This window comes from Daucus carota, chromosome 2, assembly GCF_001625215.2.
Source record: "Daucus carota subsp. sativus chromosome 2, DH1 v3.0, whole genome shotgun sequence".
Lineage (NCBI taxonomy): Eukaryota > Viridiplantae > Streptophyta > Magnoliopsida > Apiales > Apiaceae > Daucus > Daucus carota.
Window position 1 is genome coordinate 50554585 of NC_030382.2, and position 15841 is coordinate 50570425.

Genomic DNA, 15841 nt, shown 5'->3' on the forward strand with positions numbered 1-15841 from the left:
AAATATTATGTAATTATTTAATAATTAGATGGTAATTGTGATTTTTTCGAAATAAAGAAATGTGTTTTGGAATTAGATGTGGGCGTGAAAAGTGAAAAATATCAGGATAATAATATGAATATGGAAAAAGAAACAAGGAGGTACGCAAATTTAATTTAGTAATTAAGAATTCACAAAAAATATATAAAACAATGGTTAATTATCAAAATGTGAACAGACGATATCAAACTCATCACTGATCTTTACGGGGTCTCAAGTGGCTCACTAAACTTAATGGTATCAAACTCATCGCTGTCGTTAAGAAAAAGTAACGGAAGTTTAGACGTAATGGTATCAAACTCATCACTGGCGTTAAAAAAAGTAACGGAAGTTTAGACGGAATGACACATTGGCTGTAGGGTTTGACATGCATGCCACATAAATTTACATGAAAATAAAGTATGCAATCTTTTTATTAAATTACGATATAATTATCTAAATAAATGTATGGAACTATATTTTAATATATAATTAACTAAATAATTAAGATTAACTTTTATGTTTTTTATTAGATTATAACTATTTTTGAATAATATTGAAATATTTTTTCTTTTAATAAATTTTATTTATGTGAATATTATTGTTAGCAAAAAAATATTTTTAAATTTTTTTTTGGAGTTTCTTGTACCAAACAAAAACATGAAAATAAAACATTAATAAAACATATATTCACATAAATTTTAAACAAAAATATGAAATAAAAAACATTAATATTTTTTTCATGTTTTTGTTTGGTACAAGAAACTCCAAAAGAAAATTTTAAAATATTTTTTTGCCAACAATAATATTTACATAACTAAAATTTATTTAAAGAGAAAACATTTCAATATTATTCAAAAATAATTATAATCTAATAAAAAACATAAAAATTAATCTTAATTGTTTGTTAATTATATATTAAAATATAGTTCCGTGCATTTATTTAGATAATTATATCCTAAAAGTAATTTAATAAAAAGATTGCATATTTTATTTTCATGTAAACTTGTGGCATTAAACCCTACAACCAATGTGTCATTCCGTCTAAATTTCCGTTACTTTTTTTAACGACAGAGTTTGATTTTGATACTATTTTTCCGTTACTTTTTTTAACGACAGAGTTTGATTTTGATACTATTAAGTGATGAGTTTGATATCATTTATTCACTTCAGTGATTAGTTTGATAATTAACCTTAAAACAATCAAGAATCTACAAAGAAAGTGCTTATAAGATTAAAAATTATTATAGTGCATCCAGATCACCTATTCTATACAAAAGAAAAACTAATTTGTGAGTACTGTGTAGCTGAGCTTATCGATTGCTCCGTTGATGAAAGATATATGTGTGGGTTCTTTATTTCTTCGCATTTATCAAATATATGGTAATTATTATCTTCTCATATCTTCGAATTTCTAGCATATAAACTCATTTTATTTAACTATATCTTTATTCAAGAACATACGGTCTTGACTTTAAGCTGCAATTGTTAGGGTTAATCTGTTTGTAATGAATTCTGTTGGTTTGTGTAATGATAATAAGTATTAAAAATGCAAACTTGGGGCTTTGAATGAGATTAATAGGCACTGTTTGATAGTAGACTTATTGAATTATAGTTTCAGGATTATATGTAGTCATGTTTTATGTTGTTTAAGGTATGGCATCTGATTGCAAATGGGACTTTTAAAGTTTGTGATGAAGAGGGTGTTAAGTCACTGTTATGAAATCAGTAAAGCAGGGGTAATGCCAATATTAAAATTGAAATCACTGAAGCTTGTGTGGCTTCGTGTCCTATATCCAAATCGAATTTTGAGAATATTGGGGTTTAAGGAATGGTACCGTGTTAATTGTTAAGTTACTAGCTCACTAGAATTATAATATGGTAGGAGGGAATGTAGGTATATATCGAAAGAGGATACTGATTACTAATGTGTACGGTATACCGATACAGTTCATCAGCTTTGCTTTGTGTTATCACAATGTAATTGTTTTCTTTGAATTTGAGCCATGAGCTACGTGGAGGAGTTGGGAACCAGTGAGAATCATTATTTGGCTGTGATTCCAGTAGTGTATTATCTTTTTTCCAAGTTAATATTCAACAAATGTGCTAATTACTTTGTTGTTGACTTGTTTGTTCAGTGGCAGATCTTTATAAAGGTATGTAAGTGATAATTGCGAGGTTAAGAGAAGTGATATCGTATCAGAATCATCTTTGGAATTTGCAACTTATTGGCATGTATATCACGTAATGGCTGAAATTGCAGTTGTATACCTTGTTGCAAGGTTGGAGGATTGTATTTATAAAGAGGCTAACAAGAAGAGGGCAGCTAAATTAACTAAACTGCAGACCGAGTTCAATAGAGTTAGGCCATTTCTCAAACATGCTGATTGGAGATGGATAATTATGGAAGACCATGTATATGAAAAATGGGTTACAGATGTCATTGATTTGGCATGTGAGATAGAAAATGCCATTGACAGTGATTTTTGTACTAAAAGAGATACAAAAGAGTTTTCTGTGACCTCTTTTATGGATCTTGTAGGAGAATCTATAAACTACTTCTCTGAAAAAAAGATTACTGATAATTCTTATTTGGACATCTCGAATTTTCTTGAGAGAACCAGTAAGAAGCTCAAGGAGGTGGAAATTATGAAAAGTCTTCCTTTTATCAGTTTACTGGAAGATGCCGGAGGTGAAGGACAAATGTGGCATACAGATAGTTTTACCCGCAAGTTACCTTTGGACTGTATGGTGGGAAGAGATAAAGAGATTAAAATACTTGAGGAGTGGTTGCTCAATGAGAATGTAGATACTGCACTTATTGTAGCAGTAACCGGCACTATTGGGATTGGCAAAACTGCTATGTCAAGCACGGTCTTTGATCATTTGAAGATACATTTTGACTGTGCTGCATGGATATATGTTACTTCTCGTCCCGCTATAGATCTGTTGAGGGACATGTATACAGGTTTTCACAGATCTTCATTAGAGATCTCGGGTAAAAAACATCTGGATGACCTGGATGAAGAGGAGTTGACAAAGATAATAAGTTCTTACTTGGTTGAGAAGAAGTTCTTGTTGGTTGTAGATGACTTGGATGCATTAGATGCCTGGGAATATGTCAAGCGTGCATTGCCTTTAAATTGCAAAGGAAAGGTAGTTGTGACAACTCGCAACCCAGAAATTTCTGCTATTCTGTGTCATCATGTTCTCCATCTTGAACCACTGTCTACTGAAGATTCCCTTATATTGTTGCGCAGACGAAGTTGCTGGCAGCAATATGACCTAGATGACGTGCTCTGGCCTTCTTCAGGGGAACTGCTAGTGGAGGAGATTTTGCAGATCTGTCAAGGTCAGCCCCTAGTGATTGCAACAATTGGGGGGATGCTCTCAACAGTGAACATTAAGGAACCAAAGGAATGGGATAAATTTCTTGGTATACTAAGGGCATCCGTTGGGAGTTTGTGTCAATTCAACATAATCCAAAAGGCTCTTTTAGTAAGTTACTTTTCCTTGCAACCTATGTTAAAGTGCTGCTTACTGTATTGTGGCATTTTCCCATTACATCATGAAATCTCATGTAAGAAGCTTATTCGGGCATGGGTTGCAGAGGGGTTTATAGAAAAACAGCTATTAGGAATGACTGCAGAGGAAATTGGAAAGCTCCTCCTAGATGATCTTATTCGCAGAAATCTGCTTGAAGTGGCAAGAGTTGGTGCAAACGGGGAAGTGGTATCATGTAGGCTCCTGCGGCTCATGCAACATTTCATTCTTAAAACGCTGAATAGAGACTATATATCCATTTTATCCAACGAACTTGTTTCGCCATCCAAGGTAACTCGCATCCTTGTGATACATGGTGTGATCAATAATTTGATGCCTGGTGTGAACACCAACTCAGTTCGGTCCCTACTTCTTGTTAGACAAAATGGCCTATCTACTCCTTCTGTGTTGCAGAACTCGTTTTCAAATATAAAATTTTTGCGTGTTTTAGAATTGCAGAATAGTCCGATTGATGTTTTGCCTGACTCAATTGGAGACCTTGTATTATTACGTTATATAAATCTAAGGGGTACCAGGATCCATAATATTCCCCCTACTATCAAGAGTTTGCGAGAATTACAAACCCTTGATATTAGAGACACTTGTGTGAGAGCTTTACCTGGCGGCATTGATGGCCTCAAAATGTTGAGGCACCTCCTCCTCGCAGATTCATTTAGCAATAGACTTGTGAAGCTTGATGGTGATGTCATGTTTTGCAAAGATCTTCAAACACTTGCAGGAATTAAGCTAACACAACAAATTGCCTATGGATTACCATACCTTCCCCAGCTCTTGAAATTATCTGTGGGCGATGTAGAAGGTCGAGCAACATCGTTGCAGCTCTCTAAATCTATTGACATGATGAAAAACCTGAACTCCCTGACCATAAAATGTGCTTGGAGAAAAGAAATCCAAATACAAGCATCAAATCCTCTAGAGAATTTGGAAAAATTACGTATTAGTGGCTGGATTAAAAACTTGCTTGGTTGGGTATGCAGATTAAAATCTCTCAAGTATTTGTACCTGCGGGATTGTATGTTGATTGATGACCCGGTTTCAAGCCTCCAGGGTCTACCCAGTCTCTGTGTCCTGTCATTATATAATGCCTACAAAGGAAGCCACATTCATTCTGTTGATGCATCAGGATTTCCTAATCTCAAGGAGCTCTCCCTTCAAAACTTAGCAGGACTCGAGGAATGGATGAGGATAGAGGAAGGATCTATGAGGAGCCTCTATACGATAAATATTGCAAAATGTCCACTACTGAAGTTGCCTCCAAAAGGTATGGAAAACCTTGCTAATTTACAGAAAGTGCAAGTCAAGACTATGCCTGCAGAATTTATCATGAAGACGAGAGAACTACTTCTGCATACAAATGTACACTTTTCTGTTGTCTGCTAATATACAGGTTGGTCCATCAAATGAAACTCAATATAGTAAACATTCTACGTTTTCCAAAAAGCTTCTCTTCATATTAAGCTAGTGATCAAAATGAAATTTTGTGGGTAAGAAATACAACTAAAATTTTAAATTAGAATTTCACTTCTGCGCAGCTTCTTTCCACTATTTTCCTATCCTGTATTTGTGTTTTAGTTTTCCTCACTCCTTCAAAACTCGTGTTTCCCTTCCACTGAAAGTTTGTTTGGGCTTGCAAAACTACTTGTTGGATTCAGATATATTGACTTCTTGTCTGAATGCCTATTGGTATGATGTGGCCACAGGAACTGCACTATTAGATATGTATGCAAAATGTAATATCTGGAAGATTTGAATAATTAATACAACCTCTTTAATGAAATGCCTAGAAATATTTGGGTTTCTTGGAGGACACTAATTTCTGGTTGCATCTAAGATAAGAATTTTGACTTGGTTTGAATTTGTTGGACAGATATGCAAATTGAAGTAACTGGGTTAAGTCGGTGAAATAAAGTTAGTTTTCTAAAATTATGCGGAAGTGTATCTGCCCTGAGCTTTGATATATGCATGGTAGTTAGGTCATTAGGAACTTTGGGTCTGACATTTTTGTAGGAATTGCCACTTTAGATATGTATTAAAAGCGTGGAAAGTTGTCTGATGCTAGAAAGCACCCACGTTTGTTTACAAATTATGACCTGCAATTCTATAATGTTAAAACCATTCTCATTCTTGAGGTGATCAGGCTTTGAAGTATCACATTTATCTTGTTGTTGGGTGAAGTTGGGTCTTCGTCGTGAAAATTTAGTTTGGCAGATGTAATTAGTGCTAGTTTAGCAGATGTAATTAGCGCTATGGCATTACCATGTGATGGCCTGCAACTTCATGCACGAGCTAGGAAGAGTACTTTATGGTCCGGCGTTTGTGTTCCCATGTTAGATATGTATTGCAAAATGGAGCTTACAGTTTGTGTTCCTACTTCCCATGTTTCACAAACATGGGAACATGTTGAAAGTTCTTAGGCGAACTCCAACCATGAATCCAAATTTGGATCACTTCCAAATTTGGGACGGGATCCAAATCCTATTCCAACCATTTGATCCAAATATAGATACAAATTCATCCATCCTTATAATATTCATATACTTTGATTTTAAATATTTTAAAAAATGATTAACTAATGTCATCATTAATTATATTATAATTAATGAATAGACAAAGATAAAATATTATAAAATAATTCGAAAAAGTTAAAATGGTACATAAAAAATAAATTAAAAATATTAAAATATCACATTAAAATACTAATTCTCAGAATTAGTATATTTTTCCCACAAATGCTCAATTAGTGCATTTCGAAGTTCAAGATGAACAATATTTGTCTTTGATTTTTCTGTAGCGATTGAAAAATTGTTGAAATTTTATGTATTCTGAAATTTTATTTATTTTGAAATTTTAATTTGTAATTAATTATTGTTTTATTTATATTCTAATCTTAATTAATCTATCTTTAATAACATGCATTAACAAAATCATCAAATGATAAAAGTAATAATATTTTAATGATAAAAAGATTTGGATCAGTAAATAGTAGTGATCCAAATTTGGAATCCAAATTTGGATCACTTTTTAGTTTACCGTTGGATTGATTTGAGCCTTTGAATTTTTGGATCACGGTTAGAGATAGCCTGACAGTGTACTTTTATGAACTAAAATGATAAATAGATACAAACATGAAACGCTTGTTCTTTGATGCCACGTATTTTACTTGTTCATGGCTGCCTTTTCTTCTTCTTCTTCCCACAGTCTTTTCATTGTATCAAAAAAATCATTTGTTTCCCCAAAAAGTCTTGCAATTCATGGAACTGCACTCAGGTAAGTAAAATATGACAGTGAAAATTTTAAATAAATTAACTTCGAATCCAAGTTGCACTAGATTACTCGTATGCCCAAGTCCCAACTACAACAGGAACATCAAACAAAGGCTAAATACACATTTGGCATGTACATCTTACAAGTAACCAAGAAAAGAAATGCTGAATCTCATTTTTTTTCATACAGGTTAAGACCGGGACTTCACTAAGATAATATACTAGCAAACTTAGAGCTTGCTGATATTGAAGGGGTCTCAGAATTAAGTACTGAAGGTAAAACAGTTGCATATGGAAGCTGGGATGTTCAACACGAATGCTGATTTCATAACGTGTAAAGGTCCATTTTTTCGCCCAAAAGCGAAGAGCAAGATCTCCCTTGAAAGATAACTAGTCAGCTAGAAACCGCTGTCAGGAGGTTTAAACAGTAAAGCTGCAAAGATGGAGATCACCAACACAAGGACCATTATTATCAAATATTTCACATTCAGCTGTCTTGCATCAATATTTTTAACAGTTTCGAAGTCCAATCTGCAATCATCTGGCTCACCATCAACATCGTCCTTTCTGTCCATCTAATATGAAAAAAGCAAATGTTATTACAGAAAAAGAATGACATAGTTTTCTTTCCTAATAAAATTAATTGAAACAATCAATACTGATAATTTACCAAGATAATGGCCAACAGACTGAGGGAAAGAAAATCAGAATAAGGGGCTTATATAAAAAAAATAACTATACTACACGGTAAATAAAAAATATCTGTACTACAGGACAATTTCATTTATTAACCCACAAGATCATAACTTTATGAATGTGGCAATGAACAGTCCTAGCAACTACAATCTCAAGCCTAAGCAATTTGAAATAATGTTTAAAGACGGGTTAGCAGCAAATCCGACACTCATATAATCATATTAATAGTCATGAGTAACGTCAAGTAGTACAACAATATAGGAAAGGTATTGTATAGTCAGAACTTATGACCTCGTCCTTGTTTACCCTGATAATGTTCACTAGGTATATAAACTTTACTCAGTGCAGAAAAGAGTTTTGGCTTCTACTTTGTCAGATAAAAAAAAATCATATCGAAGTCCAACAGGCATTACATGTAGTAACATTACAAGTCAGGTGAAGAATTGTATAGGTTATTTAATGACATTCATCGTCTCCGAAATAAGTAAATTCAAAAAATTCGGCTTCAACGTGGCCATTACATCAGGTACTAACTGTTTTTGGGAAATCAAACTCACGGATGCATCTCTTTGCTCATGTAATAGAAGACTACAAAATGTCATACAGATGCCTCAGAAATTGTGTAATATATATTCACAAACGCATCTCTGTACTCATTAAATTGTATAGTGTATAAACGACAACTGTAAAATGTGATCCAGATGCCTCAGACATCTCAGAAACAGAAGGCATGTCTTCATTGTGCTCAGAGTAATTTAACAACTGTGAATATTGGTTTCCATACCATATTTTTGGAGATGAGCACTTACATTAGCACTGTTGCTATTCCTCGTGTTAATTGTAGAAGTCAAATTATCAGTATCTTCTTTCACGTTATGGCTCATATTCACTTGATTTTTGCTTGTTTGCTGAGACTGGTTCACCAATATCTTATTCTGCTTTGTTAATGAAGATATCTGCACAGGGCAAAACTGTCAAATTTGAAGGGGGAAATGACAATAATCAAGTTTCAAACAGGTTAACTATACGATCATTGCCAAAATTTTGACATTGTAATATTAGGGTCTGGTTCAGCTCATAAGTATGGATAACATGGTTTAAACAACATTTAAAATTGTAATCGTGGGAGATGAAGTTCTTGTCTATTCATCCAAGTACTAATGCATGACTAGTGTGGAGGTATCTATGTATATGCATATAGTTAAAAAAATCTGCTTACAAAATTTGCAATTTATAAGATATAGTAGATGTGGATTCTGCATTTTTTTTGTTGAGCTGAAAGAAGAAAAGTGAACACCCTTGGAAATTCTAATTAGAGCGCAAAAGAATTATCTGACTCACTTCACAGTTAAAAAAATACAAGAATTTGCAAGGTAGTGTTCAACTTTCAAAATTGGTTTGAGCTGCATAAATTTCTAAAATTCTCTGCATCAAATTTCTATAAGATATGTGCATTTAAATTAACTAAATATTACCAAATAGGGAGTTGTTAATATGGGGGGCAAACCATGTTACAACTGATACAAATTTGTATAAAGATCAATAATCCAACAATTTGATACCTGCTTCTGAAGGCGCTCTCTCTCAAAGGCCAGCTGCACGACCATTTCTGTTATCAGTTTAGTTCGAGCTCTTATGTCCTTTGCAGTTGCCTTTTTTGATTCCTCGGCTTGATGCAAGGACACCTTCAAGCAATCCATTTTACCCTTGAGAGAGTGAAGTTTTTCAGTAAGTTCCGAGTTACGCTCTGACAGCTCGATACACTTATCTTCTGCACTTTCAGCAAGATTTTCAGCTTTCAGAACCTTTGACTTCAAATTTTCGATCAGATTATCCATATCCTTTATTGTAGAATTTAACATGTTTTCTTTCTCCTGACTTGCTTCAGCAGATGCCATAGCACGCTGTAGCACAATATCAGATTCACTCATCTTCCTTTCTAGTGAATCAACCATTACAGTGGTATTGCCACTAGCTTTCAGAAGATTCAGCTCTTCAGTCAGTTCAATGTTAGATTCTGTCAGCAATACACATTTGGACTCTGCCCTAGCAGCTCTGTCTTCTTCTTTCCGTATTTTTTCTTTAAGATCATCTTGTGTACTTCTCATTTCATGAAGCTTCTGCAATAAATTTTGGTCCTTGTCCCCTGCAATCTTCGCTGTCATTAGCTGCAGTTCATACTCTTTCAGCTCGTTCTCCAAAGAGCTTACTTTTTCCCTCAATGTAAATGCCTCAGAATCCACAAGAACCAGCTCATCCTTTACTTCTTTTAGATTTCCTTCTAAGATATCTTTCTTAGCTAAAAGATCCTCATTAATTTTCAAATTGCTGCTTTCAGTCCTCTGCAAAGAAGCATCCTTCTCTTTCAACTTGTGGATAAAATCCTTAAGCTTTGTTTTCAGTTGGTCCTCTCTGTTTCTTGAAGCATTAAGACTGAAAATCAGTTTCTGGATCTGGCCTAATAACTCTTTTGAAATTCCCATCAGAACCGCTGCAGCATTTTCTCCCTCAAACAACCTTTCCAAAACTACTATATCTTCCTCCTCTATGAACAAATTTCCATGATCTGAAGAATGCAGACTTAGCTTCAGAACTTCTTTGATTTCTCTTGATTCAGAGATGCTTTTGTCAAAGTCTAGTTCTTTTGCCAAAGATCTCTCAAGCATCTTCAAATCCTTCCTTGGAACAGATATATTATCATCTTCCAGCCGCTCTATGACTTTGCCGCCTCTCCCTAAGAATTTCATGCACAAGCAGATTATTGGTAACTACAGCTTACTACCTAGCAGGAAATATACACAGCACTTCTATTTCCACATACATTTTCCCATATAAACCACATTTTATGGATATGACGTTTAGAAGCATTCATTCGCATTACTCTGTCTACATCATCTGTTATTCAGTTGCTGTAGCAGGATTCCAGGTTTGGTGGACCAAACCTGATAGTTTCTAGTCCAGTTTTTGACAGAATAAGATGAGCATTGTAAACTTGCCATCTGGACACTAGTTAAGAAAAATATTCTTAACCTCAAAGTAGAGTGCATACTGCATAAATATATTATTTGTGCGTGCAACTATGAAACGTCAATTCCACAAATAAGATAATGACCACTTCTAGGATATCCACGCAACATTTTCAACCTTGTTTATAGTCAACTTCTAATTATTAGTTTAGGCATTTATGTGTTCAGAAGAAGATAATTTAAGAATAATAGCTTACAAGTATCTTCTCCAACAGATCTCAACAAATTCCTCTGGATGTCAGAAGATTGTGCCTTTATATCCGAGACCTGCTCCAGTGATTGCCTCAATGATCCTTCAGCGTCTTGTGACATTCTTTTTAGGCTCTCCAAATCATCACCCGAGTACTTGTATGACACCATAAATTTACGGGCCGCAATAATATCTGTCTGAACCATAGAAATGAAATGTTCTATTTCACTCACCTCTGAATCCAAAATACCACATAAGAGATCCAAATAAAGCACTTTTTCAGAAGAATCATTCAACATGAGCTCTTTGTCAAGAATGAATGCCTCGTATTCACTCTCCTTAGTTGCCACATGCATCATTAGCATGCTCAGATTATTTGACTTTTCAGAAGAATACGCTGCCAGTTCCACTATTGTACGAATATCGTTGACACTTTCTGTATCTTGCATGACATTGCCGCTAAATAAAATACTGCCAGGTACATTGTCATCAATAATACTAACCTCTTTTCCACCCGTATCCATTCCAATGGTATCGCTATTGCCCTAACACCTAAAAACAAAATATATTTAAAACAGAACTCTTACTATCACACGCCAATAAACAGCACGGAAAATTGTATTCATAGGCAAGTCCAAACTTTCCACACCCTCGAGATAAAGGCACAAACAAGTATACTAGATTCTTTGTGACAGAAAAAAAAAGTATACTAGATTCTTTCAATTCACCCACTGCCCATAATCCATAATGGCGAAATGTATAATGATCAAAATTACAAAATCAAACGTATATAATCCACTACATAGTAAGCATAGATGTGTTCAATAAATGAGAATTTAGCAAATGATAAATTTCCAACTTGTGACTTCATTAATTGTTACCAAAAAGTAAACAAAATCTAAGTAAATCCACTATATCACATGACTGAACAAGACAGACAAGAAACATACATACATATCCACGACATATTAACAATAAATAACATCATAGTCAAATATGAATAGCCCAGATCAAGATTATGAATTCTAGTAACACAACAATCATAAAAATTAGAACTTGTGAGTTAAACAAACATTTTGGGGTTATGAAGATGGAAGCAAGTATATATAAAACATAAAATTAAAGGTGAAGAAGAGGGTTTTGAAGCAGAGATTACCAGGATGAGTATGAATCTGGGGAATATGTGAAACGAAGAGACAAAGTAGAAATTACAGAGTAGAGTGAAAAACGGAAATGTTTGGAGAATCAAGAAAATGGTTGAGATCGAGATCGTGTTGGTGGGCCTCTTCGGGGACACGTGGGGCGTCGTAGGAAAGGCGGTGGGTCATGTTGGTCGGATGAATTTATGGTCCAATTAATGTTAATGGGCTTTACTCAACAGCGAGAACCAAGTATGGGAAGATTCTGCTCTTTGAAATACGGTTTAAAATTTGGCTTGAATCCGGAATTTCAGCCTGATTCGAAAAACTTTTGAAATTAAAATTTTTAGAAAAATGTTAAATAAATAAAAATATGTAATATATATTACGTATAATTTAATGGCGATATTTTTTGAAAAAAAAATCAATTGTATGGTCAAAACACTTTAAAATGTGTGTAGGAGATCAAGAGTATCTCCAATAGTCTCTTAAGCCCCTTTTCAAATATAATATAAAAAATTTGACTTTTAACAATTTAATGTACATTCATCTCCAACAACACTCTTTATATTCACTCTCTAAACAATATTCTACTTATAAATTATTTTTATTAAATAGGAGTACAGTACAAAAGTAGAGAGAGAAAGTGGGTCCTTGTATTACTTTACAATGAAATATAACTTAAGAGTGGCCGTAGACTTTTAAAAGAGATAAGAGAGAAGAGGCCCTTAAAGTTTTGAAGAGTCTATAAAAATCTGAAATCTGTTGGAGTTACAATTTTGTTAATACTTTTTTGATTTTTTTTTTTTTTTTTTTGACTGAAATGCACTTGCCCGCAACGAGATACAACAATACTCCGAGGAGTTTCTTTCATTCAAAAAGCTTATTATCTAACCGAAAGACATGAAAATGTCTCCGGAAGTTTAGACAATAATACTTAATGTCCGAAAAGAGAAACGTCCCATCTTGTATGATCATGCTACCTGAAACAAAAACAATCCATTAATAACATGAAAAGTAATTATAAATTAATTATTAAGATAGTATAGTTCGTCAAAAAAAGTAGTTGGATGAAATAATAAATATAAAATAATCTGTCAAAAATAGAAGATAAATATAAAAACAAAATATATCTAACCAAAGGGAGACCCTTTGGCTAGATATATAACAAGCTGAATAATTACTAAGAATATAATTAAATTAAATAATTAATAAGAACTAAAATATAAATATAAAAATATAACTTTGATATTCAAAATGATATTTAAATTTTAGATAACAAGTTAAATATAATAAATAAGCCAACAAAGTGGCACCAAATTGCCCCTACTAGGCCAAGAATTTACGCCATCAATCATGGCCACCCATATATGGTACATAAATTTAAATGCATTCATTTACAAGATTCAAAATTCAAAACACCCATAAATGGTGCAAATAGATTTAAATGCATTCATTTACCAGATTCAAAATCCGAATATTTTAATTAATCTTCTAATGAATACATAAAAGTTGAAATTAAAGCATGAAGAGAAAATTCAAATTTCAAAACCAAATAAATTAAAAGAGTCAACTTGCCATTTACAAAACTAAAATTAAGATTAACATTTACTACTATTAAAATCAAATAAAGCCAAATTTTCAAATCTAAACTAAAATAATGCAACAAACTAAGTCAATCAGAATAATCTAATCTAATATCAAAACACCCGCTAATTAGGTCACCACTACACCACCTCCGTCGTCACCGTGCAAGAACCGGAAAACTACAAACATTCATCATGGACACTAGCGAAAACTAAGAATCGAAAAGAATCGAGAATCAAAAAGTAACTAATCATATAATATAAAAATGGTTACATATACCCAATCTCCTCCAATTCAGACAAAACAGAATAAAAAATGACAAAAGAGGATACAAAACAACACATACACTAAAAGATTCAAGCACATTACATCAATATACTTAATCATGAAAAATGAGTGATGAGCCAAACTATAATAATATATACCGTGAATTTATAAATAATCACACAACCATAATCATGAAATTTTATATATTGGAAAGATCGCACCTGTTTTTCTTGTTTTTAATTGTATTTCTGTAGATATGAGCTTTGACAGCTGTGAGCATTCGGACTCATAACCTCCGTTGACTCGGACACCATTTCTAGTGATGCGTTGATGACTATACATATCATAGTTTTCATCAGAGAAATTGAGAGAGGAGGGAGGGAGAGAGGATTTCTCACTTGCGGGGTTTTAATACTTTTTTGATTTGAGAGCTTGTTTGAAGAGTTTGTTGGAGATACTCTAAGAGTTACATAAATTTAAAGAGATTTTGTATAGTAATATCGTAATTGGTAAAATAAATGTACATGTAAGGGTTTTATTACATTTAATGATTTAATATTGTATAAACACCAAAATCATGACAAATGACATTTGAATTTATTTTGATGATGAATTTGGACGTTGCAGCATTTTTCATAAAGAATAAAGAATGGAGAGAATATTTGTATCATGATCCGTGATATTTTTGACAAAATACAATACTAATTTATTATTTTGTGTAAAAGTAATTTTGTGACCCACAAATTTGAATTTGACAGAATACAACATTAATTTATTGTTTTGTATAAAAATCAAAATTATGTCGATCTATATTTCTTATTCAATAAGTTCTCAATTTATTCGGATTTTGTTAGTAATTCCTTCTTATGAGAGTTGGTTTGTTTTGGTGTATTTTAATGTTTTTCATGACCGGGATTATAGATCGGCATGATTTAGGTTATTATGAGATCGCATATTTGGTCGATTGTTTAGAACACCCAGGTGAAAGCCAATCAAATGGAAACAAGTGTGTGTATTCAAATTATCTTCAAATTGCTCAGTTGTCTCTCCAAAAAAGAAGGATTCAACAACGATATTCTTCAGCGTATGTCCAATTTCGATTGTATTTGTAGATGCCGTATAACTTTTAATTAGAGAATTGATTCCTTTTTATCAAAAAAGATAATGATCAAAGAAAAATATTTTAAAATTTTATATTAGTAGTTTTATAACTTTATTTATAAAAGGACAATTTTGAAAATAAATTATTATTCCCTCCGTCTCAATTTATAGGTCCACTTTGAAAAAAAATTGTCCCAAAATACTTGTCCCTCTCTTCTTTCAATACAGATTTATCTGCGTACTCCCTCTGTCCCACTCATTTCTTTACAATTATTATTTTGGGATGTCCCTCTCATTTCTTTACGTTACTATAAATAGTACTCCCTCCGTCCCTCCCAATTCTTATCGTTTGGGTTGGGCACGGAGGTTAAGAAATATGTATAAAGTAGTGAAAAAGAGAAAAAAAAGTGGGTGAAGTGGTGGAACCCATTGATTTTTAATGTATAAAAAGAAGATAGTGGAGTAATAGTAGTGTGAAAAGGAAAATAAAGTGAAGAAGTGGTGGGACCATTGACTATTTTGGGTAAGTTTTGAAATGTAAAGAATTGGATGAGACATCCCAAAAAGGAAAGTGTAAAGAAATGGAAGGGACGGAGAGAGTAAGTTTTTCCCATCATCACCCACTATCTTCCTCTACTATCTCATATTTAACAATAAAAACTATTACACCCACTACTTTCCTCTACTATCTCAAATCTAATATTAAATATTGGTAGGTCCCACCATTTTACCCACTTTTCATCTAACTTTACTCATTTTTCATATATTGTCTTGACAATTGAGGGGGATGGAGGGAGTATTAATTGTGATTATTTTGAAACTCAACATTATTCTCATTTTTCAATGCACTAAAACTCTATATTTATTGTGATTTTTTTGAAACTCAACTATATTCTCACTTATCTATACACTAATTAATCATACATGAGATAAGATTTTAATTAATCAAACTTTTTTCTTTTTTTCTTAATATGCGTGTTTATTTCAAAA

The 15841-nt window shown here is 33.0% G+C and overlaps 2 protein-coding genes and 1 long non-coding RNA gene across 4 annotated transcripts; 1 reads left to right on the forward strand and 2 right to left on the reverse strand.

The window, feature by feature from the left end:
* The first annotated feature begins 1272 nt into the window (after nt 1-1272).
* Nucleotides 1273-5359, forward strand: LOC108209264 (disease resistance protein RPM1). The gene is made up of 2 exons (XM_017380084.2): nt 1273-1401; nt 2157-5359. The coding sequence occupies exon 2, from the start codon at nt 2266-2268 to the stop codon at nt 4960-4962; it is 2697 nt and encodes an 898-aa protein (XP_017235573.1). The 5' UTR covers nt 1273-1401; nt 2157-2265; the 3' UTR covers nt 4963-5359.
* Nucleotides 5360-6861: 1502 nt separating this feature from the next.
* Nucleotides 6862-12066, reverse strand: LOC108209265 (WPP domain-interacting tail-anchored protein 1). 2 transcript variants are annotated; one of them, XM_017380085.2, is made up of 5 exons: nt 11914-12066; nt 10765-11309; nt 9104-10275; nt 8351-8497; nt 6862-7420 (listed from the first exon to the last, which is right to left on the reverse strand). In XM_017380085.2, the coding sequence occupies exons 2-5, from the start codon at nt 11279-11281 to the stop codon at nt 7244-7246; spliced, it is 2013 nt and encodes a 670-aa protein (XP_017235574.1). In that variant the 5' UTR covers nt 11282-11309; nt 11914-12066; the 3' UTR covers nt 6862-7243. The 2 variants fall into 2 exon arrangements, with proteins under 2 accessions (XP_017235574.1, XP_063944086.1); XM_064088016.1 differs by having other exon boundaries at nt 7207-7420; nt 8326-8497; nt 11914-12053.
* A 674-nt stretch (nt 12067-12740) lies between these two features.
* On the reverse strand, nt 12741-14151 carry LOC135150210 (uncharacterized). The gene is made up of 2 exons (XR_010288491.1): nt 13972-14151; nt 12741-12879 (listed from the first exon to the last, which is right to left on the reverse strand). It is a non-coding gene; the product is annotated as an uncharacterized LOC135150210 (long non-coding RNA).
* Nucleotides 14152-15841: the final 1690 nt, after the last annotated feature.

What these genes read in the sequence shown, in the direction of transcription:
- LOC108209264 (XM_017380084.2), top strand. Translation starts at nt 2,266, where the DNA reads ATGGCTGAAATTGCAGTTGTATACCTTGTTGCAAGGTTGGAGGATTGT.
- LOC108209265 (XM_017380085.2), bottom strand. Translation starts at nt 11,281, where the DNA reads ATGGATACGGGTGGAAAAGAGGTTAGTATTATTGATGACAATGTACCT. An exon ending in ATCTGTTGGAGAAGATACTT is followed by an intron (nt 10,276 to 10,764) that starts GTAAGCTATTAT and finishes TGAAATTCTTAG; the next exon opens with GGAGAGGCGGCAAAGTCATA. An exon ending in GGAATAGCAACAGTGCTAAT is followed by an intron (nt 7,421 to 8,350) that starts GTAAGTGCTCAT and finishes TTTTCATATTAG; the next exon opens with ATGGACAGAAAGGACGATGT.